The 22,034-nt window shown below is 40.5% G+C and overlaps 1 protein-coding gene, 3 long non-coding RNA genes and 1 pseudogene across 6 annotated transcripts in view; 3 read left to right on the forward strand and 2 right to left on the reverse strand.

Annotated features, from left to right (window-relative positions):
* The first annotated feature begins 289 nt into the window (after window positions 1–289).
* On the forward strand, window positions 290–3,677 carry LOC146707193 (uncharacterized). Of its 2 annotated transcripts, XR_014920773.1 has the most exons (3): window positions 290–530; window positions 1,959–3,366; window positions 3,597–3,677. XR_014920773.1 is itself a non-coding variant. In XM_085458517.1 (2 exons), the coding sequence occupies exons 1-2, from the start codon at window positions 479–481 to the stop codon at window positions 3,092–3,094; spliced, it is 1,188 nt and encodes a 395-aa protein (XP_085314643.1). In that variant the 5' UTR covers window positions 290–478; the 3' UTR covers window positions 3,095–3,567. The 2 variants fall into 2 exon arrangements, 1 of the variants encoding a protein (XP_085314643.1); XM_085458517.1 differs by lacking the exon at window positions 3,597–3,677 and having other exon boundaries at window positions 1,959–3,567.
* Window positions 3,678–9,551: 5,874 nt separating this feature from the next.
* LOC146707194 (uncharacterized) lies at window positions 9,552–13,074 on the reverse strand. 2 transcript variants are annotated; one of them, XR_014920792.1, is made up of 3 exons: window positions 12,651–13,074; window positions 11,293–11,469; window positions 9,552–11,132 (listed from the first exon to the last, which is right to left on the reverse strand). It is a non-coding gene; the product is annotated as an uncharacterized LOC146707194 (long non-coding RNA). The 2 variants fall into 2 exon arrangements; XR_014920793.1 differs by having other exon boundaries at window positions 11,293–11,531.
* A 2,320-nt stretch (window positions 13,075–15,394) lies between these two features.
* LOC146707195 (ras-related C3 botulinum toxin substrate 2-like) lies at window positions 15,395–17,204 on the forward strand (annotated as a pseudogene).
* Window positions 16,667–22,034, reverse strand: part of LOC146707196 (uncharacterized) — a 43,245-nt gene continuing 37,877 nt past the window's right edge. The window contains exon 2 of the long non-coding RNA XR_014920781.1: window positions 16,667–17,603. This is a non-coding gene — a long non-coding RNA (uncharacterized LOC146707196). The remainder of the gene's footprint in view (window positions 17,604–22,034) is intronic.
* LOC146707197 (uncharacterized) lies at window positions 17,533–19,318 on the forward strand. The gene is made up of 2 exons (XR_014920779.1): window positions 17,533–17,597; window positions 18,801–19,318. It is a non-coding gene; the product is annotated as an uncharacterized LOC146707197 (long non-coding RNA).

Consider the following 22,034-nt stretch of genomic DNA (forward strand, 5'->3'; position numbering starts at 1 on the left):
ATTAATTCAAATTGTGGGCGTACTCAGTAGTACTCAGTAGATTACATGGTGTAAGTTGTACTCAAGTATGAGTAAAATTACACACTTGAAAAATTACTCATAAAAGTACAAGTACCCAAAAAAATCTACTTAATTACAGTAACGTGAGTATTTGTAATTCATTACTTCCACCCTGACAGTAAATGACCATAAATTAACTGTAATTACACTGTGGTGAGCTCCATTCCTATACTTCTATCACGTGCACGTGTACACGTTGACAACCGTAACCATGGCCGCCGAGGGTATATAAATGCTGCACAAGGTTCCAAACGTCCGTTTACACTTGCTCGTGGACTTGTTTCGACCTGCTCCAACCTCAGCCTGTGGAAAGCTAAGTTTTGCAAACCATTTTACTAAAAGCGGATATAACTTGAACGCATAACAAGTACTTCATCTGTGGATCGTTTGTACTTGTTTTTGTTTTTCAAGTTTGAAGATGGCTCGCCGTGGACCCGGACTCCCCGACTGTCACCTGGACTTCGCTGCAGGTACGTTTGAAAATTTCTTTAAATGTAAATTACTGTAATAATTTAACAAGTTCCAGTGTGAATATCAAGTTTTAACGTGATCAAATATGTGTATTCAAGATTGTTTCCCGTAAATTGTTTGTATGTTTTAAATTTTCCGGGAGAGGTGTAGAAATTATTAACGACTGGTGTATGAATATGAAAAAAAGGTGTTACTTTGATTTGAAGGCTTCAAATTTGACACTTTTCTTTAAAATGAAATGGTTAAAAATAGCTTAATGGACTAAAATTTGTAAAATGCCCAAAAATCAGTTTCTGTGGTAACGGCATCTTCAAGATGTCATGGCCTCAGAACACGCAGGCGTAAACACACAGATCCAGGTCCCCTCCTGACATCCTTTTCTTCTCCGGATCAAAGACTTTATTGACATAAACTATATTTTTTCTCTGCTGCAAAACACAAAGATAAAAAAATACAAATAAAATAATATCAAAAGAATATGAAAACAGTAGTAATAATGGCATTAAGACCTATCTTCTGTTACGGTAATGCTTTTAACTTTATTAGATAGCAGAGAGAGATATTGTACACAGGGATATTTACACAGGGATAGCATGTTTACCACAGATTAGATGTATCTGTCCTTATGGCAGATACAGTCCTTGTGCACATTTCTAAAAATGTGGATTCTGAGTTAAGAGTTTCTGTTTGTTTGTTTGTTTGTTTGTTTGTTTGCTTGTTTGTTTGTTTGTTTTTCACTTGACCATCATTTTCAGACATACCTGCAGAGCTTTGTGTGTGCAATTTTTACTCTTGCCAAGGAGGTTGTGTTTTTATTTAAAAAAAAACAAATATATATATATATATATATATATATATATATATATATATATATATATATATATATATATATATTTAGGACATGCAATTGGTACATGTGGTCTAAATGTTACATTATGGTTTGCATCCACATATTTAACCTATGAGCTTTTTTCAAAATGTGTGACATCGTGAATTGTAAATAAAACAGGAGAATGAGCTGCATGATTAGTTATAAATGTACTGTAGTATATTTATATAATAAGTTACTCATGTCCGGCTATTTACAAATCAATACCTATTATCCATTACCTATTCCAACATAGTGTTTGCATAAAGGCTTACAAGGAACAAATAAAACAAATTGAATGTACACAAAATACAGTGTCATATATAGTGTCAATATAGTGTCACCTTAAAAGTACACAGAGTGAGCTGCCTTGGTGGAGGTTTGGTGGTCTTCTATTAAAAAACTTCACTTAAAGATTGAACAAGTAGAAGTGTCATTCAGTCTGACATAAAATGCTTTTCTCTCATCCTCTGCTCAAACTAACAGATGTAGGTCTGTTGCTTTAACACTGGGTGTCTATTACATTCCTAATGTTATTTTAAAAATTGTTTCCTCACAGGGCGTCTTGACTATGTGGTTGAACGCCCTGCAGAAGAAGGCCTTCCTGAAGTCATCAGGATCCTGGATGACAGTCTCCAGAGCACCACCTCTTCTGGTGAAGCTCAGGACACTGATACCCAGCGTATCAGCGAAGGTGAGTATGGTGAGTATTTTATCCCTCTCTCACCCTCACCCTCTTCTGATGAAGCACCAGATGCTGATGTCGGTGAACAGCAAGGTGAGTATGGTGAGTACCCCCCCTACCTACCTGTAGACGATGAAGAGTTTAGTGAACAGACTGACAATTCATCTGACTGGAACGACTCAGAAGAGTGGGGGGATTGGCTTAGCGATGACTCTGGGTATGACACCATGGATGAGAGAGATGATTCCCCTCTCATCCGGGAGCACCCTCCAGAGCCGTTTTGGCACGATTGGCAACGTCCTATTGCTCCAGGTGCTGCCCCCATCCCCATGCCGCCTTTCGGCCAGGCCAATGCCCCACTCTTCCCTCGAGTTGTTGCCCCAGTTGGTGATCCGCCAGCTGCTCCTCCCTCAGCTGCTCCCTCAGCTGCTCCCTCTGCTGCTCCCTCTGCTGCTCCTCCCTCAGCTGCTCCCTCTGCTGCTCCTTCCTCAGCTGCTCCCTCTGCTGCTTCTTCCTCAGCTGCTCCTTCCTCAGTTGCTCTCTCTGCTGCTCCCTCTGCTGCTCCTTCCTCAGCTGCTCCCTCTGCTGCTCCTTCTTCAGCTGCTCCCTCTGCTGCTCCTTCCTCAGCTGCTCCCTCTGCTGCTCCTTCTTCAGCTGCTCCCTCTGCTGCTTCTTCCTCAGCTGCTCCCTCTGCTGCTTCTTCCTCAGCTGCTCTCTCTGCTGCTTCTTCCTCAGCTGCTCCTCCCTCAGCTGCTCTCTCTGCTGCTTCTTCCTCAGCTGCTCCTCCCTCAGCTGCTCCCTCTGCTGCTTCTTCCTCAGCTGATCTCTCTGCTGCTCCTTCCTCAGAAAAGAGAAGCAGAGAAGACATCTGCACCGAAGAGGTAAGTGCAAAGAGGTGCAAGGTGAGTGACCAGTTTGATGCCCCTTCAACATCCTCAGGTAGTTTTGGAGTCAGACGTTTCTGGGAGAGGCCTTTTAACCTTTCCATGGATGACAGTGACTCTGATTAGTTTATGTTAGAATGTGTTTTTAAACTTTGTTTTTACAGATATAAGAACATGTGACTCGCACATGTGAAATGTATTGCTTTTTTTGTTGATATGTGACATTAATATTAATATTACATTGTGAATTAAAGGTAGTTTTTTAGTTGTTATTACTTCCAGTTACGTCCAAGATGGAGCAAACACCCCACCCAGAAGACAGCCTTACCCCAACCAACCCGATGAGAAGGATGGATGACCAAGTGAAAAACGGGAGAGTGGTGCTGTGTTCCAACTATGTAAGTTATCACCTCACATTGACAACAAACTGTATTGAAGACAAAATTCTTCCAATAGTTGGTATAAATCATCATCCTATGTCAGCAGCACTGTAGGTTTAGCTTTATTTATATTTTTCATGTGTATACGTTGGGTTTAAAATTGCTTTTTAACAACATACTGCAGCTACCAACAATGAAAATGCTGTTTTGTGTTAAAATGACGTCTTTCTTGTGTTATTGCTTTGCAGGGCAGCTGAGAGTGGACAGAGCTGCACAGAGGACCAAAGATCCACTCTCAGCACTTCATACCTGACTGGCCACAGCACCAACCCTCCTCACCCTAGGTGAGGAGGGTCCTGACCCCGCCTGCACAGAGGGAGTTGTGAACATGCACTTCTGTGTCGGTGGGTTTAGGATCCTCCTCACACTCACACTGATGAAGACTGTCACTGGAAGATGTCTCCATTGCATCAGCAGGACGTAAGCATTTGTAAAATATTACAGTTTGTGATGTTTTGTACATATTTTTATTGCATCATTTAAAACTATGAGATATAAAATAAACCAATTTTCATAAAATTTTCTGTGTATTTAGTTGTTTTCTTAATAAGTTATTTGGAACATCATTGCAACCTGTCAGCTTTTTATTGAGGATTTAGAAAGTTGCTGGTGGCCCGAGTGTGTAGAGTGGGGTGTTGTTTTTGTCACATGGTGAAAGTGACCTCATGGGGAGCAAAGAGAACAACTGAACAATTTGGGGATTCACAGACTTTCGTAATCGCTAAAAACAATTAATAAAAATTGTTCTGTGTGAACTAAAAGCTCAAATATAAACCATCCTGACACTGACACAAATGATCTGCTGTTTATAAGCAGGACAGTGTTTTCATGAGCCTGGATGAAGCTAATTTGCATGAGTTTAACCTGCTGGTCAAAAACTTGCATGACTCTGATATCACTCTAACTTTCTTCTGTTTATTTATTCATTTTTGCTAATTGTAGTAGATTAATATGTTCACCAACTGATTGTTGGCCTGAATGTTTGAATGTTTGCAGTTTCAGGTCCTACTGATCAGTTTTAAGTATTGTAGAAAGTGAGCAGCAATTGAATCAAGTCCTGGGATGAAATGGGACAAAAGGGTAATGTGACAGCCACATTAGTTCCCTTCCCTCGTTTAACAATGTGTAAGCAGACTGCTTTAACCTGCAATTTACTGCATGTTGTTAGGCTGCATGGTACAACCACAGTCTGCTAACCACCCGTGGTGATCGAAGGTTTTGAGGTCTTGCTTGAGCTACTGATGAAGTTTTATCAAAGCTTGTTAAGTTTCCCAACCACATTTTATCCTGATGGTCCAAGGCTTACATCTTTATGCTCACAGACGTACTTCTGTAATTAATCAGTGACCGATTTATTACTTTAAGTTACAGTGTGAGGGGCATTAATGAACATAAATCAGATTTAACTGGATTATGTGTTTAGGTCAAGAGACACAGACCTTCATCTTTAAGAGGCTCTTCTTGAATATCTAATCACGATGTTTGCCATGCAAGTACACTGGGCGGTTGTTTTTAACAGAATCATTTGAAGATTCTGATGAAATGAAGTATTGTTTCAATGAGTTGTGGCACCATTCTTGCTTTAGCAGTGAAAGGAGTCAGGTAGGGCTCCATCAGGAAGAGGGCCCCAGAGGTCCTATCCCCCCGCCCACTTCCCTGGGGCTTGAACATCAGTGGATTTCCACTTAAGCAAAGCCTCATCAAGTTCCTGCAAACAGCACCATACACACACTATCATGTACAGAGTGTGGATGCTGTGTCTAAGACCACGATCATTGTGTTTCCACCATCTGGTGCAAGCTTCATCTGTTTCACTGTGTTCTCCTAAAGGCCAAGACAGCAGGACAGTGAAATCAATCTCACTTATAGGTGCCAGAAATCAGTGGATGTGAGATTAATGGTGGTAATCAGGTTATGCATTTGTTGTCTTCTCAGCAGGTGGGAAACATCTCTCTTTATTTGTTTATGTACATGTGTATCAGAAATCTATTTTCCTGTACAGCTCAGGATTAAGGAACAATGTTGATCTAATCTAATGAAGATCAGTGAAAATACTGACATTAGTGACGTTAACCCTTGACTAAGAGTTTCTTAGTCAATTGTTAATGGGAAACACATTTCCATACCTAAGTTCTTTCTATCTAACATTCATACTCTGATGGACACATGAAAGAGCAGTTTGGGGTTCAGTATCGTGTCCAAGGATACTTTGAGATACAGATCAGATCAGGCTGCGATCGAACCTCCAACCTTCTGATCGGTACTAATTGGACGTTTGCTGCTGCACATGTAGCATCACAGCTTAGAAGATGGTGGTGTGGTGTATAAAGTACTTTGAGTGCTTGAGTAGAAAAGTGCTATTTAAGAACAAGGATGTGCAAGAATTTGCTAGACACGCTCTTCTTTTTCCAAAACTAAAAATGTTATTTCAAATTTGGCAGCCTGTGTGTCAAAGAGACTGAAGAGTAACTAAAGGGCAAAGTCCAGGAATACAGCCAAACTCAGGAGATCAGTTAGGAGCACAACTGAGCAAAGGTGATTCAAAAAAATGGAGAGAAACTCTGCCATGCAGTGCCATGCTGAGCAGACTGGTTTACAGCCACAAGAGAGACTCAGCGTTCACGGATCATAAAATCTTCAGGGAGCAAAGCTCTCAGAGAAGCTATAATGCAATCCACAGATAGAATACAGTCAATAAGCTCCAAGTGAAATGTTAAACAGTGCATGGATAGCTTTTTGTTCAGCTTTTTCGTCGTATCCTTTTTCCCCCTTTCTAAAGTCTCTTCAGAGGCTTTGCAGTTTGTCAAACAGCAGCTGGTAAAAAGGCTTTTGCAGTGAGGCAGGGAGCCTGTTCAAACCAGATTATGCTTGATTTGATGACTGCAGAGAACTTGGGGCTGACAGCTCAGATTAGGATCGGTTCTCCCTTGAAAAGGCATTAGTGTGTTCTGTCATGGCAGGATTTCTGTTCAATGTGCAGGTAGATTGAAATCAAAGGGCACCAAAGACACCCAAACCTGAGGGATCATTACGTGACACCCAAAGCATCTGAGCAGTCTTATTCCTTCATCTGTACCAAATTACTCAGATTCACAGACGTCGTGCACAGCAGACCTGCAATACAACGATGAATAACAGGAGTTACGCCTGCGTTTGACAGGTCAAAATGTCACAGGGAGCAGTTCAGTTAAGTTTCATTCCCCTCCAGAAATCACTTCATGCATGATTATCAGGAACCTTTGAGTAATGACAGCACTTAAATGAGTGTTTCCTTACCATGTTCCACTTTGTCACCAAGTTTTAGGATGAGAATGTTTTTTTTCTACTTCTATTTTTTTTATATCGTTGTTATTATTTCTGTTGTAATTTGTGTTTGTTTTTTGTTTGTTTGTTCAGTTTTTCAGCCCTGTTGCATTTTTTTCTATTTCCGTTGTGTTTTATTCAACTTCTGTTACATTTTGCAGGATTTTGCAGCTTTTTCTATTGACGGGTGTTTTCTTCAGGGCCACCATATTATCATTATCTTTAAAACTGCATTTGAAACTTAATGCTGAGTTTTTACTTTCTGCAGTTGAAGTTATCTAAAGAAACTGTGTGTGGGTGCAGCTGAAAAAACGTCTTTTGGCAAATAACACAGAAATTCTGAAATCCTCTACTGCTTATATCAAAGAGAATAAAAGAAACCAAAGCTAAACTCTAAAAGATTATTTATTTCAGCTTGTTTACAGTTATCCACACCTCACAGCTTTTTATGGGTTGATAGTTTTCCTGATCCAATCTGCATACTCAGGATCACAGAGGTCCATGAAGGCAGCCGGTGCTCTGCATACAAAGTCTGGATCTCCCACAAAAGAAGAGACCCCATAAATCCTGCCATTATGAACCACTCCTCCACCAGAGTCTCCCTGCAAGACAGAAATACAGTTTCCCAGTTTTATAAAATCTTTCTGTATTTTGAATGTTTAATAAATGCAGCTGTGAGCTGAGGGATCATGCAAACTCACTCGACACATATCTTTCCCAGGACTTTGTCCACAGAACCAGTGCTGATAGCTCCTGACTCGGTGGACCTCGGGGAATTATTTCTGTAAAATATCATTGAGCTCTGTACAGCTGACAACCTCAGTCTCTGCACAGTGAAGAGAGGGTGATTCACCAGGTTCTAGAAAAAAGGGACAATTAGTTCAGCTTAAAGCACTTTTTAAAAAATGATGCAGATTTGTATTTTATGCAGAAATGCAGCAGAAAGAAATAAAATGGTCTGAGCTCACAGGAAAAGCTTGTTTTTGCTTTGAACACATTAGAAATGAAGCAAAATACAATTTCAGTACAAATATCTGCAACATCTCTTTACTAATAAAGTAACAGTTTGGATGGTTTGTTTTCTTTTTTCTTAATACAACAAATTTGTTAAAAATCATCTTCCTTCTTTTCTCATTAGCTAGTCCAGTGGTGGCACCATAACCTGCGACCTCAACTCTGGAATGGCACAAGAAGTGTTTGGACGCTTTTCTCTCCTTTTTTTGTCAGTTACATACAAATACATATATTGATTGTTTTGCACGTTAACTTTGAAATGTTGCCCTGAGGCCTGTACTATGAAGCAGGATCTCATCTCTCCAGGTAACTTCAGAGTTCTATATGAAGGATTTTGACTTCTTACCAGAGAAAATTGTAAGAGTAACCCTGACCTGCTGTTATATTAGTTATGTCCTTTATAGAGTTTTAGTCACCACTTTATCATCACGCACCACACCTGGCTAGCATGCTTGCACTGTGCTTGCTCAGCGCATTGGGACACCATTCAAGCTCACTGCGGCACATGCTACTTCCTGTTTTAAAGGGCCTTGTAGCAGCCCTTGTTACATGCGTGGGCACGGAGCGTGAAGCAGAAAGCACAGCTTAAAAGAGAAGTTGATATACCCGGCGGCGTGACACTGACTGGTGTTTTACGTTTTCTCAAGCCAGCTAACGCAAAGTAAGCCAAGCCTTGTTGAATTTTCTTTGTACTATATCCCTCTGGTTAAGTTCAAGCTTAGAGATCATTTGTCCAGAAAAGCAGCATCACCATTCCTGGAAGATCCCTTGAAACTTTCAACTTTAGACCCTCCTACTGTACTACATGGTCAGTGGGAGGGGCTAAAATTCTTCAATAGCATTTTTTCGTAGACATTTTTCAGTTTGCAGCCTATGTTTAAATTCTGTTGTTATATTAAGTTTTATTTTCTCTTAAACTAATAAACAGCAGAAAGTTTGCAGCTGACAGAATAAAAGCTGAAACTGTCTTTCAAACATTAATTAAATGAAATACTTAATTATCCATCCATCAGATTCTCCTGTGTAATGATAGGTCGTGATGTCAGTCAGGATTTTTGCTGTCTTTTTTTTTTTTTTTTTTTTGCCTGTCCCATTTGGTTCTTTAGCCATCAGAATTGTTGTCTGAAGACCAACAAGGATACCCAATTTATTTGCAGCTGATTTACTTTGCCAAATGGATCATCGTGGCATTGCCGTATTGGTCCATTTGGTCGATCTTTGTTTTTATTATTTATTATATTTTATTTTCAGATTTTACAGACGGGACAGACATGAGTGAGGGATAGGAAAGGAAGAAAGAAAGAGGAAGGAAAGGAGAAACAGAAGGGGAGAGGGACAGTGAGAAAGGGGGGGGGAGAAAAAAAATCTCCTGGATCACCTGTTGAGAGAAAAATAGAAAACAAGCAAAAAAAACAAAGCAACATACTAAACACAACACCATCGCATTAATCTAGCTAAGTGTAAACAGCAGTAAATACTAAATATTCAATGTTGTTGTGCAGCACGCAGGACAGATGTGCTTCGAAGTAGCGGCCAAGAAAGGTGTAATTTGGGTCTACGAGCAGTGAACACCCGTGTACATACCTGTGTGGATCAGCGCGCTTGTATTCCAAAGGTTTCTCCATGTAACGATCTGCTAGGGAGTGTGGGGGGGCCACAGCCCCGTCCTCCAGGGTGTGAAGCGGGTATGGAGGAGGTCAAAACTCCAGACATCCAGAGGCCCCCAGAACACAAGAGACCATGGAAGACCAACAGAGGGGCAGCCGCGCCACTGTCCCAGTAAGAGCTGAGGAGAGTCCCAGATGAGGGCTCGCCCAGCAGCCGCGGAGCAGAAGCCAGGGGGAGTTGCAGTGACGCGCCCATGAGCTCCGCCGGCCCCCAGCTGCGCCTGAGTGACCGAGCCCCAGGCCGAGAGGCCGGGGGCACCCCACCTCCGAAGGGGCCCGAGCGAGCCCCAGGCTCCAGGCCCCGATAAGCGGCCACCAAGGAGTGAGCCGGTGTGTACCTGGACACCCACCCCCAGACACAAAGAACCACCAACGCACCGACACCTGAGGGAGTCCGCCACCGGCAGGGGAAGTGGTGGTGGGTGGAGATAGGCCTCCAAATCTTGGAGGGCCTGAGGTGTCCCCAGAGAGGTGGCGTCTGATACCCAACCTGACATATAGACACAGACATACAGGCACACACAGACACAAACATCCATTCCCACCCTCATGCTCTCATGTGCACTTACTCCACACTCAACCAACGTGGAGACAGACATAAAGAGACGCTGTACACACGATCACACTCCCCAAGCGTACTCTACAAACCGGGTCTAGGTACCCTTGCCCCTGGAGGGGGGAATTGCACCCAGACCCAGGTGGTGTTACCCTTTTCCCTGCGGTGGGGAGAGGCAGACCACCCCGACTCCGCAGCAGCAGGGAGGCCCCACACCCCAGACCGCAGTCGGACGGCCAACTTCTCCTAGCCCTCCCGCTCCAGCAGGCCGCAGAGAACGGGGGTGGGAGAAGACTCCAAACCTCCCTCCACCCGCTCATTGTAGTGTTGATGCATGTGTGTTCTAAGGTGCAATTAAAACCCAGGAGGGCATAGAGCTACCTGCCAAGGAGCAGCAGGTAAGCGCATAGTCCCTCCTGATAGTCTTATTGAACAAAGCATCTGAAGTTCTTGCACATTCATATAGTGCTTTTACTACTAAGCAATTTTCCACTCACACACACACACACACACACACACACACACACACACACACACACACACACACACACACACACACACACACACACACACACAACACTGGTTTTTCTGCAGCAGCTGTTACTTTCAGTCTGTATTATGCATTTAAACCCTTCATATTTTTCTAATATTACAGTTTTATCTTCCTTTTTAAAACCTGCACTGCCAGTATAGTTTATCCACATCCATTAGGATTGAAAGCCCTGGTTAACTTGATAACCAGGGCTTTCAATTGATAAGCAGCTTCCTGTGAGTACTTATCCTGATTCCCACTGTTGGGATAAGATAAAGGAAATATATTCTACATATGCTGAACTCACTTCACAGCACAGAGCTCAGGTCAAGAAGAAACTTTAAGAAAAAAAACTTCAAAGCAAGAAACTTTGAGCCACAGGAACATCAAAGTATCATTTGAATCTAAAACTGAAGTTAGCACGACGTATCAGTATCTGTCAGAACACATGAACCTGAAGCAGAAACATCCACAACTCACAGTCAGGTAGTTTTATAGGATGGACATCAGAGCTGCTAGTAGCTGCAGCAGCATGATGTCATGAACTCTGCCTGTGCTGGTGTCTTTGTCTGTATAGATCTCAGCTTCTGCTGTTATCTGCACTTCTTGTTCCGGACCCCCTTGATGCACACTTAGATTTGCAAACATGGTCCTGCATGTGCACAGCAAACATAAAACATGATTACTGATGGTCACCATATTTTATTTCTCATCTTGTCTGAATGTATTTTACTTTTTACTGAATAGCAAAAACATGGCTACTAGACATTCCTTGGGTTAACAAGTTTTAGTTGCTGCTCTGGTCTCCTCACCCTCCTGGCTTCAGACGGTGAGCTGCAGAATCCAGCGGTCGCTGATCAAAGAGCCTCCACACAAGCTGGAAGGTCCATGTGGATAAACTGCTCTGAGCTGTACATGATACTGTCGCTCACATTCATCACCTCCAATGACTCTCTTTTGCAGAGCGACCTCTGTGTTCGCCGTCACACCTGAAAGAGGAATCCCCCGCCCACCAGGTCACTGCCAGTTTTTCTTTGTACCTGTAAAATATCTGCTCTCAGAAGTAAGGCAGAAACACACAGTGAGGACCAGAGCCATTAAATATAGATACTGTAGCTGAGCACTCGCTGATACAGAGAAAAGAGAAAAGGGCACCACACATAGTGTTGCTGCCATTCACTCTCTAATGACTGCATTTCAGTTTGAATATTGGACACTGCATAGTCACATAGTGTCATTATGAAGCTTTATCAACTGCAAAGCTGCAAAGCTCCACACATTTATGCAAAGTTACTTATCGTCTCTTTTTGCTTTTGGCTTTCATAAAGTTACAGAAGGGAAATGAAGGTAAAATATTTCTATAGAGAAAGTGCTTCACAATAATAATCAATAAAAATAAATACAAACATTAAAAGACAATAATAATATCCACTACCTAAAATTAAGCCTGTACAAATAAGTAGAGCTGCTCTTTCAAATGTTCAGACCGCAGAGATCAAATGTAATATTAGTGCATTCCATAGATTATCAGCCAACAGCCTTGAAGACACACTTAGTCTCTTTTGGTTTTCAGCCTAGAACGAGGAACCACCAGCAGGTTTCTGTCAGAAGACCTCAGTGACCTGCACCTTATAGATGGAAGCAAATGAAGTTTGATCTCAGCTTCATGCTCTTGTTCTGCTCGTGCTCTGATTTGAATTACATGTTCTACACACTTCACTGTATCTCACTGTCAGTTTGTCAATTTGTGACATTAATTCAGAGGAATGTGGTGTAAACCAATGATTTATAAACCTAAAACAGCTCATGATCACTAACCAATGCTAACTTTGAGAAGCAATGCAGAACATATTGTGCCCTCTGTGTGGCTAATGGAGCTCTTAAGAGTAGAAGAGCAAAACAAAAGAAAAAAAAAACCTCGCTCACGAGTCTGCGACTGTGTGCTGACAGAGAGCGAGTGGGTTACCTCTGTGTGACTTCAAGCTGCAGAGGGTAAGGCTCTGACTGTGGTCTGCATATATGTGCCGAGCAGCAATTCAGAATACCCACCGTGCACAGTTTCTGTGAGGTTTGGCATAACTCGATGCATTGAATCATTTTCATATTATACAGACAGAATTATGCAGTAAGAACCTGCAGTTAAATATAGAAACTGTTGTTGAATACTCACTGATACACAGAGGCAAGAGAAGAGGCAGCAGACACAGTGTTCCTGCCATTCACCCTCTAACAACTGCCTTTCTGTTGAGCAAACACTTTGGCGACAGTGGGAAGGAAAAACTCCTTTTTAACAGGAAGAAACCTCCAGCAGAACCAGGCTCAGGGAGGGGCGGGGCCATCTGCTGGGACCGGTTGGGGTGAGAGAAGGAAGACAGGATAAAGACATGCTGTGGAAGAGAGACAGATTAATAACAAGTATGATTCAGTGCAGAGAGGTCTGTTAACACATAGTGAGTGAGAAAGGTGACTGAAGAAGAAATACTCAGTGCATCATGGGAATCCCCCAGCAGCCCACCGCATTGCAGCATAACTAAGGAAGGATTCAGGGTCACCTGGTCCAGCCCTAATTATATATTTTGGAAAGTTTTAAGCCTAATCTTAAAAGTAGAGATAGTGTCTGTCCAAACAAGAAGCTGGTTCCACAGAAGAGGGGCCTGAAAATTGAAGGCTGTCCCTCGTATTCTACTTCTAAATACTCTAGGAACAACAAGTAAGCCTGCAGTGTGAGAGTGAAGTGCTCTAATAGGGTGATATGGTACTACAAGGCTTTTCAGGGAGTTTTTAGGACATCCTGATAATAATGAATTACAGTAGTCCAACCTGGAAGTAATAACTGCAGCTTCACTCTGAGACAGGATATTTCTAATTTTAGAGATGTTGCTCAAATCGAGGAAAGCAGTCTTACATAGTTGTTTAATATGTGCATTGAAGGACATGTCCTCGTCAAAAATCACTCCAAGGTTCCTCACAGTGTTACTGGAGGCCAAGGTAACGCCATCCAGAGTAAGAATCTGGTTAGATGCCATATTTCTAAGATTTTAAGGGCCGAGTACAATAACCTCAGTTTTATCTGAATTTAAAAGCAGAAATTAGAGGTCATCCAGGTCTTTATGGCTTTGAGACATTCATGTAGTTTAACTAATTGGTCTGTGTTATTTGGCTTAGCTAAGCTAAGGTAGCAAATTCCTAAAAATACAGGGAGTGAATACAAGAGAGTGTGCTTCGGATGAAGCAAGTGAAGATTAAACTATGAAATAAGAAGTTATCTATAAGTTTTTAGTTATTTCGGCTATCCAGATAAGCTACACAAAAACACAACCATGTGTTGGAACAGGAAGTGATAGGAGGTGAGAAAAATAACCTTAGGACAGGTGAGATTGGTCAATGGTAGAGCTATTTTTCTGAAATTACACACGTTAGTAACGTGTGTAATTTCAGAAAAATAAAATAAAAATAAAAATAAATAAAATAAAAATAAAAAATAAATAAGAATAGGAAGACACAGTGCTGGTTCAACAAGACAAAGTGGACAAGTTTACAACACCATTCAACGCAACACCACACAAAGTTGTAAGCAGAACTGGAAACCAAGTCATTATTGAATCACCAACAGGAGCTCGCTATCACCGGAATACCACACATGTGAAGAAATACGAGACAAATGAGACCAGAGAAGGACACTATGACACAATACCTGAAAGGGAGGAAGGTGAAACACCCACAAAGACTGACACCTTCACTCCAACACCACAAGAGGGCTCCCAGGGGCCAGAGAGACCAAGTAGATCACAGAGGGCTAAAAAGATACCCGAGAGGTTTCGTGATTTTGTGGTGAAATGAACTATAATATGTTAAGGTGAAGAGGTAACTTACATTTGGCAAGTTTCAAGTTCATATGTGTATTTCGACATGTATATATTGAAAAAAGAAAGGTACATGTGTGGTGAGACATTTAGATTATATAATTGTTAGAAAGTAAGACAAGAAGAATGTTCAATGTTGGGGGAAAAAAAGACATCAAAGTTATTACAACTAAAGTTTGAATCTAAGGAAAAGGGGGGTGTCATGTATTGATATGGCTATGTCTTAATGTGATGACCTTTGAACCGGATGTGGTTGTCCGAAGGAAGCCCCGTTAAGTGGCTAGTTGTAAGATGGACAGTGTTCAATAAAGCAACATAAAGACCGTGCTTTATGTCCTGATTCAATTCAGAGTGCTCTGCCTAATTTAGTAATAAGGTGGGCACACAACAAGTGGGCTTGACTTTTGCGCCTATTGGCTGATCGTTTACTATCGACTAGTTTTCCTGGATACCTGCTCCGCGGACGGCTGCCACAGGTAGCAAAAACGTGCTAGGTCAAAGGTCAGGGAGGATGGCGGACTGGTGTGAACTTCAGTCAATTCTGCTCATTTTAGCAGATCAGATAGAGAGGGTAGATACATTTACCTGTAGATACTGTTTTGAGTCGTTTAGATGATGTTTCTGAAATGCTTGGGATGATAATTGCTCTTCAAGATGTTAGCATCGATGACAGCATTGTCGAAAGTTTAAGATCAATTCAGCACCGTGTTCGTTTGGAATACGCCGAGGAAGAACAGTCTTCAAATGTTGGTCGTCCACGTCTTGAAATCCCGGCTGCAGCACTCAGGACTTTAGTGCTGTCCTGGATAACCATCGGGGTAATTGCCGATATGTTTTCTGTGTCTCCGAGCACAATTAGGAGGAGAATGACGGAGGAAGGTCTAAGGTAAGTTTATGCTGTAATTTAACACCTGTGTGAGTCTGTACACAGCATTATTTAGATGTTGACCTTAATTATGACGTTTGATATTGAAATATTATCGCTTACTTTTTTATTGTGAATGTCTAAAATAAGCGGGGCAGCTACGGCTAGTATAATAACTATACTAACTATATTATATATGTCAAAAAATACACTCTGTTAATATCACTAATGGCACAGGAGGATGAGTGTACTTAAGTAGTATTTGCACAGACCTAATGGAAAAGCAGAGTGTGCCATGGTTAGCAGGTGTTTCTACATTTTGGGAGAAAAACAGCAATCAGACTGCGTGAATGTTGTTCTTCCAGCAATCTGAACTCTTAACTCTATAAATATGTTTAAACAACAAACAGAATCACGTATATCCTCCCTAACCACCAGCAGGATCTCAGATAGTGTTGACTGTTTGTCATAGTTGTTCTATGTTTGACAGTTAACGTTATTTCAGTGACTTTTCTATTTCAGGAAATCCATCCATCTTTTTAACTACTGGGTCATTAAGGAGGCTGAAGCCCATCCCAGCTGTCATTAGGCAAAGGGCGGGGTAGACCTCGGACAGGCCATAAAACAGGATTAATCTGGTACACTAGTCTCTTTCTTTCTGTAAAAAAAACATCTGTGTCTGCAAACATTTGTGTTATCAGTTTCATTTGAGCCTGAATACATTTGAATATGAATATGAAATTTCTCAAGTTTTTAAAAATGAGAAATTAAACTGTTATTCTACTATGAGACCACACGGGGGCAGCCCTGCCTTATTATGTATTATTCTCTCTTACTAGACATGGTTAGGATGGCTTTTGTGTCAAACTAACCAAAGTAATGTTGTTGGTTAATGTTTTTGTGAACAGTGGTATTTCAAGTATGGTCCTGTTTTTTTCTCCATTACAGGAGTTTCACTGGTTAAACAATCAGTGAATTGAAAGATTGTTGAATGAATGAATAACCAATGAAATGAAAGGTTGCCTATGACTTGTTGGCTGATCGCTGACCTTCTCTACTCTCCCCACAGATTCGACAAATATTCAGCTAATGTGATGGTGGACAGCAAGCCGGTCAACCTGGGCCTCTGGGATACAGCTGGACAGGAAGATTATGACAGGCTCCGCCCACTGTCCTAGCCACAGACGGTACAGAATCACACATACACACACAGGCACACACAGTAACAAATGGACATAAAGTTACACAGACAGAACTTATATAACATGTCAGCTAATTAAAACTGCAGCAGCTATTCTAATTCTTTGTCTCCTTGTCTCTCCATCCAGGATGTTTTCCTAATCTGCTTCTCCCTGGTTAGCCCGGCATCCTATGAGAACGTCAGAGCTAAGGTGAGTTTTGGCTGTTTTTTATGAGGCCTGTCTCTCAGCTGCCGAGGAACAAAATGTAAAAAAGAACAAACAGAACAAAAGCAGTAATTTATTATAGAGAAAAAAAATAGGTACTTGGATTACAAAATGGAGAAAAAGCCTAAACAGGTCTAATAATTGATGTGAATGAATGATTGATGCTGTGGGTGAAAGTTGGATGATGTATTTCTCTCATCTTTAATAGCTACAGCATATCATTTGTTTTTCATGCCTTCATCCACCTTTCTGTAACACCTGGCATCAGAGCTTCATCTCCCTCCGCCTTTGATTCTGTTTTTTGCCTCTAACACGTTCCTTGATTTTGCGTGTTCCCCTTTCTTGCCTCTTATTTAGTTTTCCTTTACTCTGTATTCTGCCAGTGGTACCCTGAGGTCCGTCACCACTGCCCCTCCACGCCCATCATCCTGGTTGGCACTAAGCTGGATCTGAGGGATGAAAAGGATACCATTGAGAAACTGAAGGACAAGAAGCTGGCGCCTATCACCTATCCACAGGGCCTAGCTCTGGCTAAGGAGATAGGCCAGTCACTCTTACTTTATTTGCTTGAAAAGCACTTTAAGATTTGAAGCTCTCCTCACCAGTGAAGATATGAAACTAGCAGATGAAGATGCTAGAGAACTTTGTAGCCTGACTGCCTCTGCAAATTTTTGTTATTCCCCTCATTTCCTGGCATCACAGTAAAAGTATAGTAGCTGTAGTTGACTATAGTGTTCTTTGAAAGTTGAACTTATTCTTCTCCACTACCAGCAAACCTTTCTTCTCTTACTTTGTCTTTGTAGTTCTTTCTCTTCTTTTATTAACATATATGTGTCTTCGCATGTATAGATGCAGTCAAATACCTGGAGTGCTCAGCCTTGACCCAGCGTGGTCTGAAGACTGTGTTTGATGAGGCCATTCGTGCCGTCCTCTGCCCTCAGCCCGCCAAGGTCAAGAAGAAGCCCTGCTCGCTGCTGTAAACGGTACGACTGAATAAAACACAGAGGAAGAGGAGGAAGAGAGATTAGACGTTTGAGAGAAGAGAGAAACAAAGTGAACTCGCTCATTAAATCAACACATAAAGTAGAGTAGAGGTTTGAGGGCTTCTTTTCTTTTCTTTGAACATAAGTCTGAAGCTATTCAATCAAGCCTTTTATTTGTCACATGCAATGTTTACATCTGCAGTGAAATTGGACCCCCCCCCCCCCGAACATACATACGTATCAGCTCCAGCCTTGAGACCACAGCTGACACCGATATGGTAGCTGCATGAAATGATGGTGGTTTTCCTTTAGTGCGAACAACTGCATGTCAATTTCACAGTTGGTCTAACAGTCCGTCACTGGTCTCTCAGTCTCCCGTTGGAGAGCTTCTCTGAGATGTTATCAATCTTGTGCTCAGAGAGCAGAGACTGCCGTGAGCTTCTCCAAGATCTTATCCGTGCTGCGTTCAATGAGCCCATTTTGAGAAGTCACGACCCGTCCCATCATTTCCATCATAGCGGGCAGCCTTGTGGGGTTTTGAAAAGCCAATTCTGCTATCTTTGATAAGCCAGGGCCAAGCCAACTCCGAACAACAAGAACCCTGTTATCGTGGTTCCGAAAAGGTAGATGTCTACAATGTTCTCGATTGACAGTCCCGCCAGGCACACGACCCTCCAGTTCCTCCACCTGTCCATTGTGTATCCGGCAGGAAAGGACACTCGGACTTACTCAAGCCCAGGCTTCTCGTTGAGAAGAGCGTGTCAATTGCATTCAGGGACCAGTTGTTCAAATCCATAATTCCTCTTTTAGGTTGTAACAGACCGTGAGAGTCATCCAGGGCAAAAGTAGAAAAGTAGACGAGACTAGACAAGGACATTGAGAAGCCAAGCAGGAAAGAGAAGGAAGAGGGAGAGGAGAAAAGTGCGACTGCCTTCGTCCAGAGCCAAACGAGAAAGGAAACTGTAGACACTTATCACTAAGAGGTGATTCAGAAGTTTGTTCTTGCACATATAATGGACAGAAACATTAAAGAGAAAAGAAAAGACATAAATGAACACAACACAAGACAGAAAAGTTTCACATGCTTTGTACTCAATTTCATTTTTTTGCAGAGGAAAAATAAATTTGTCCTGAATATTGTTGGAGTAATTTTGTCCCACAGGCATCAATTTAACCCCATGATTTATGTGACCTTTGTTTTAGATTCTCACAGGAGCACAGAAGAAGAGAAAAGGACTGCAGACCCTGAAGAATATATGCAAATCTGCCATGTCTCTAATGTATATCTACAACTTTAAACAAAACAAAAAACCAAACAATGTATGGTGTGCAGGTTTGCTATTGTTTTAGAAATGCCAACGAGCTCTTCAGTCCAAATCCAGACGCTGCCCAGACAGGATTTCTTTGTAAAATATATCAGTTTAGAGATTATAGACCCTTTGAGTTTAAGTGTAAGTCTGAGAGCAGCATGCTGCCTTCATCTAAAGTACTGCCAACAATATATATGTGTTTCATGAAACCTAAAATAAAAATAACTTTTGTAACTGAAATAAACACAGTGTTTCAGTATGATTTGTTCACTGTGCTGTTTTCAGGGTGATGAATGTAAGGAGCAGAAATGGTCGTTTGTGAGGAAGCAAGCAACAAGCAAACTTGTGTCTGAATAAGATTTATTAACAAATGTATTATTTGTTGTGCTATTAAAATAAAAATAAAACATTTGATTGCACAAAAGATTCACATTATTTCTCCACAACATGTGACCTTTTGGATTGAATGCCTATACTCAACTATGGGGGATATAAAATTCTCATTTTGATACAGCTGCTGATATCGCCTATACTCTATCCTTATTTACATATTGTGGAGAACAGCATCTTTTTCTGGTGGTGGGTTGAAAATGTTCAGACTCAAACAGCACTTTCAGTTTTGCAGTTTAATGTTTGACCAGCTTTTTTGCCAAAACACCTTCATGTTTCAATCATTTTAGTAATCCTGCGAACAGTTAATCATGTCACATGGTGCTCAAGTCTTCAGCTGTGATTTTATTTGTTATTTAATTAATACAGTTTAATGTCTTATAATATAGATAGCTACACAGGCATACAGAGAGATTGTTTACTTTATTAATCCCCAGTGCGACTGAAGATTAAACTGAATATAAAGCATTTAAAAGAAGCTCAATCTTAAACTCATAACAGAACAGTAATGTTAGTCCATATAAAACTGATGTGGAATATTTTCCTCTTGAATTATTAGGTTAACTTTGATATTTTGTGGTTAGTTTGCCAGGATGATGACTGTCATCCTCTCTGCCTTTCTGCAAGAGGCTCCATATGCCGCTGTTCTAGTGGATACTGTAAAAATAAATAAGCAATGATATATGATAATACATTATCATTAAACTCTTAACTATACAGTAGTAGTAAAAAATATTTTACTACTTTCCAAATATCAATGAAAGTAGTAAAATATAGGCATTCATGTAATAATAATAATAATAATAATAATAATAATGAACATGAATTATGTTTCATTCACAAAATATTTTCTCTTGCCAGTTAGTATTGTATTGTAGTGGTATTGTAATTTTCAGGAGACTGACAGTAACAGAAATTAATTCCATAGACAAGAAATCAACATGGACGTGGACCGCCACACTGCAAAACATTTGGTAATCTTTTCTGAATGGTTTATAGTTATGACCCTATTAAGGATACACAGAAGACAATGGACGAATGGACAAAATAAAGCATGTAGAGTACTTTTCAAATTCTTTTTGGTGTTTGCTCAAATATGGGACCTTAAATAATTTTTTTTTAATAATATAATTTAACTAGACCATACCTAGAATTTTTTTGTGGTACATTTCCCTGATGACAGATCCTGATTTAATTTCATGGTTGGAAGGACCAGGAAAAATTCTAAAAATTGTTTGAGTTGAGACAAAATGACCCTATTAGCAAATCACCATCGGTTTAAGAAAGGACACAAAAAAATTCAGTTAACATACAAAATCTGATATGAAAGAGGCAACACACAGTCTAACTCTTTTGTTTTTATGTTGCATAATACAGAGAAAAACTGTTTTTACGACACTAATGATGCCAGTAACAGTCGCTGTTGGGGAGGACAGTTTACACTGAGCACGTGCAGTTTAAAGATGCCTTTTATTTTTAAGGAGGAAACCATCCTGAGCTGCTAGCTGTCCAGTTTAAAATCTATAGTGAAGCACTTTCTGATGTCTTCTTATTCCTTTTCAGTATTGTGGATGTTTTGTTCAATATTTCCTTTTTGATGTTTGTTTACCAGCCGTATTGGTATCAATACTTCCTGTTATTTAGCCGTAAATAGCCATTGTAGTGTCTTTGATTGAGATATGACTTATCGATCGTATTGATAATTTACGGAGAGCTTAGAGATGGATATCTGTGTAAGTAATGGCACAGCTTTTTTCCCCTTTTTTGTTTTTAGAATTAAGATTTTAAGAAAAGAAAAACAATTAAACCGTAGCTGAATCTGATCAGAGGAAAAGAGGTATCCGTCAGCTGTGACGCTGCGTTCTCGTTGATCTCCTTGAGATCTGAATGACATCAAACTTATTTTTGAAGTTTGCATTTACCCTGTTGTATTAAAAGAATACCTAAAGTTTCTTTTCCATTAGAGAATTTTTTGTTAACCTGTTTACTGGTCTTGATTATGCATCAAGTCAGAATCTGAAATTCATTTTTTTTAAAAAGGACGTAAAAACTCCCACGTTTTACAGCGTCGGCTATGCGGAGGCTGCCAGGCGTCGTATTTACACACCCATGGATGTTTAACTGTATTTATTGCGTACAAATAAATGTGAAATAAAGATAGCTTAAATGGAACAAGACTCTGTTTTAACACTTAATTCCTGCATCCACCTGTTTAAAATATATTATTTTAAAATAATGTGTTACATGACTACACAGAAGGATGTTTCAGCTCAGTATATAGCAAATAGAAAAAATATAAATAATTCTTAATTTTAAAATAAACATTAATCTGATTATTAAAAAAAATTATTGGACAAAAAGTACATGGAAAAAAGAACTCGGTGAAATGGAAAAAATAAAGTTCAATATCTTGAAAATCAAATAGAATACAAGCTTTGTTTTCTTCCTTGTTTTCTGTATTTATCTGTTTGTATAAGACAAACAGTTTATCATAAGTAACTGAAAGTCTTTCGGCTCTTCGAAGAAAAACTGATGGAATCCAACAAATAAACATAACTAAAAACTGCAGCCTCAAAAGTAAAACTCATTTGTTGCTGATAACGAACGCAAATCCAAAGTGTTGTTGTTCCCACCCCAGAGCAGCAGGTGGCAGCAGCACGATACAAAGGAACTGTACTGTACTGGGATTTCTGTTCGTTTTTGTTTTTATTTTCCAAAAGAAGAAGCTGTTTTTAAC

This window comes from Copadichromis virginalis, linkage group LG6 (assembly GCF_057382275.1).
Source record: "Copadichromis virginalis isolate Kocher_CV1m ecotype Utaka linkage group LG6, C_Virginalis_male_GT1.1, whole genome shotgun sequence".
NCBI classification, from domain to species: domain Eukaryota; kingdom Metazoa; phylum Chordata; class Actinopteri; order Cichliformes; family Cichlidae; genus Copadichromis; species Copadichromis virginalis.

Excerpts from the sequence above, each read along its gene's own strand:
- LOC146707193 (XM_085458517.1), top strand. The coding sequence starts at position 479 with ATGGCTCGCCGTGGACCCGGACTCCCCGACTGTCACCTGGACTTCGCT. Across the intron at positions 531-1,958 it reads TCACCTGGACTTCGCTGCAG|GGCGTCTTGACTATGTGGTT; the intron begins GTACGTTTGAAA and ends GTTTCCTCACAG.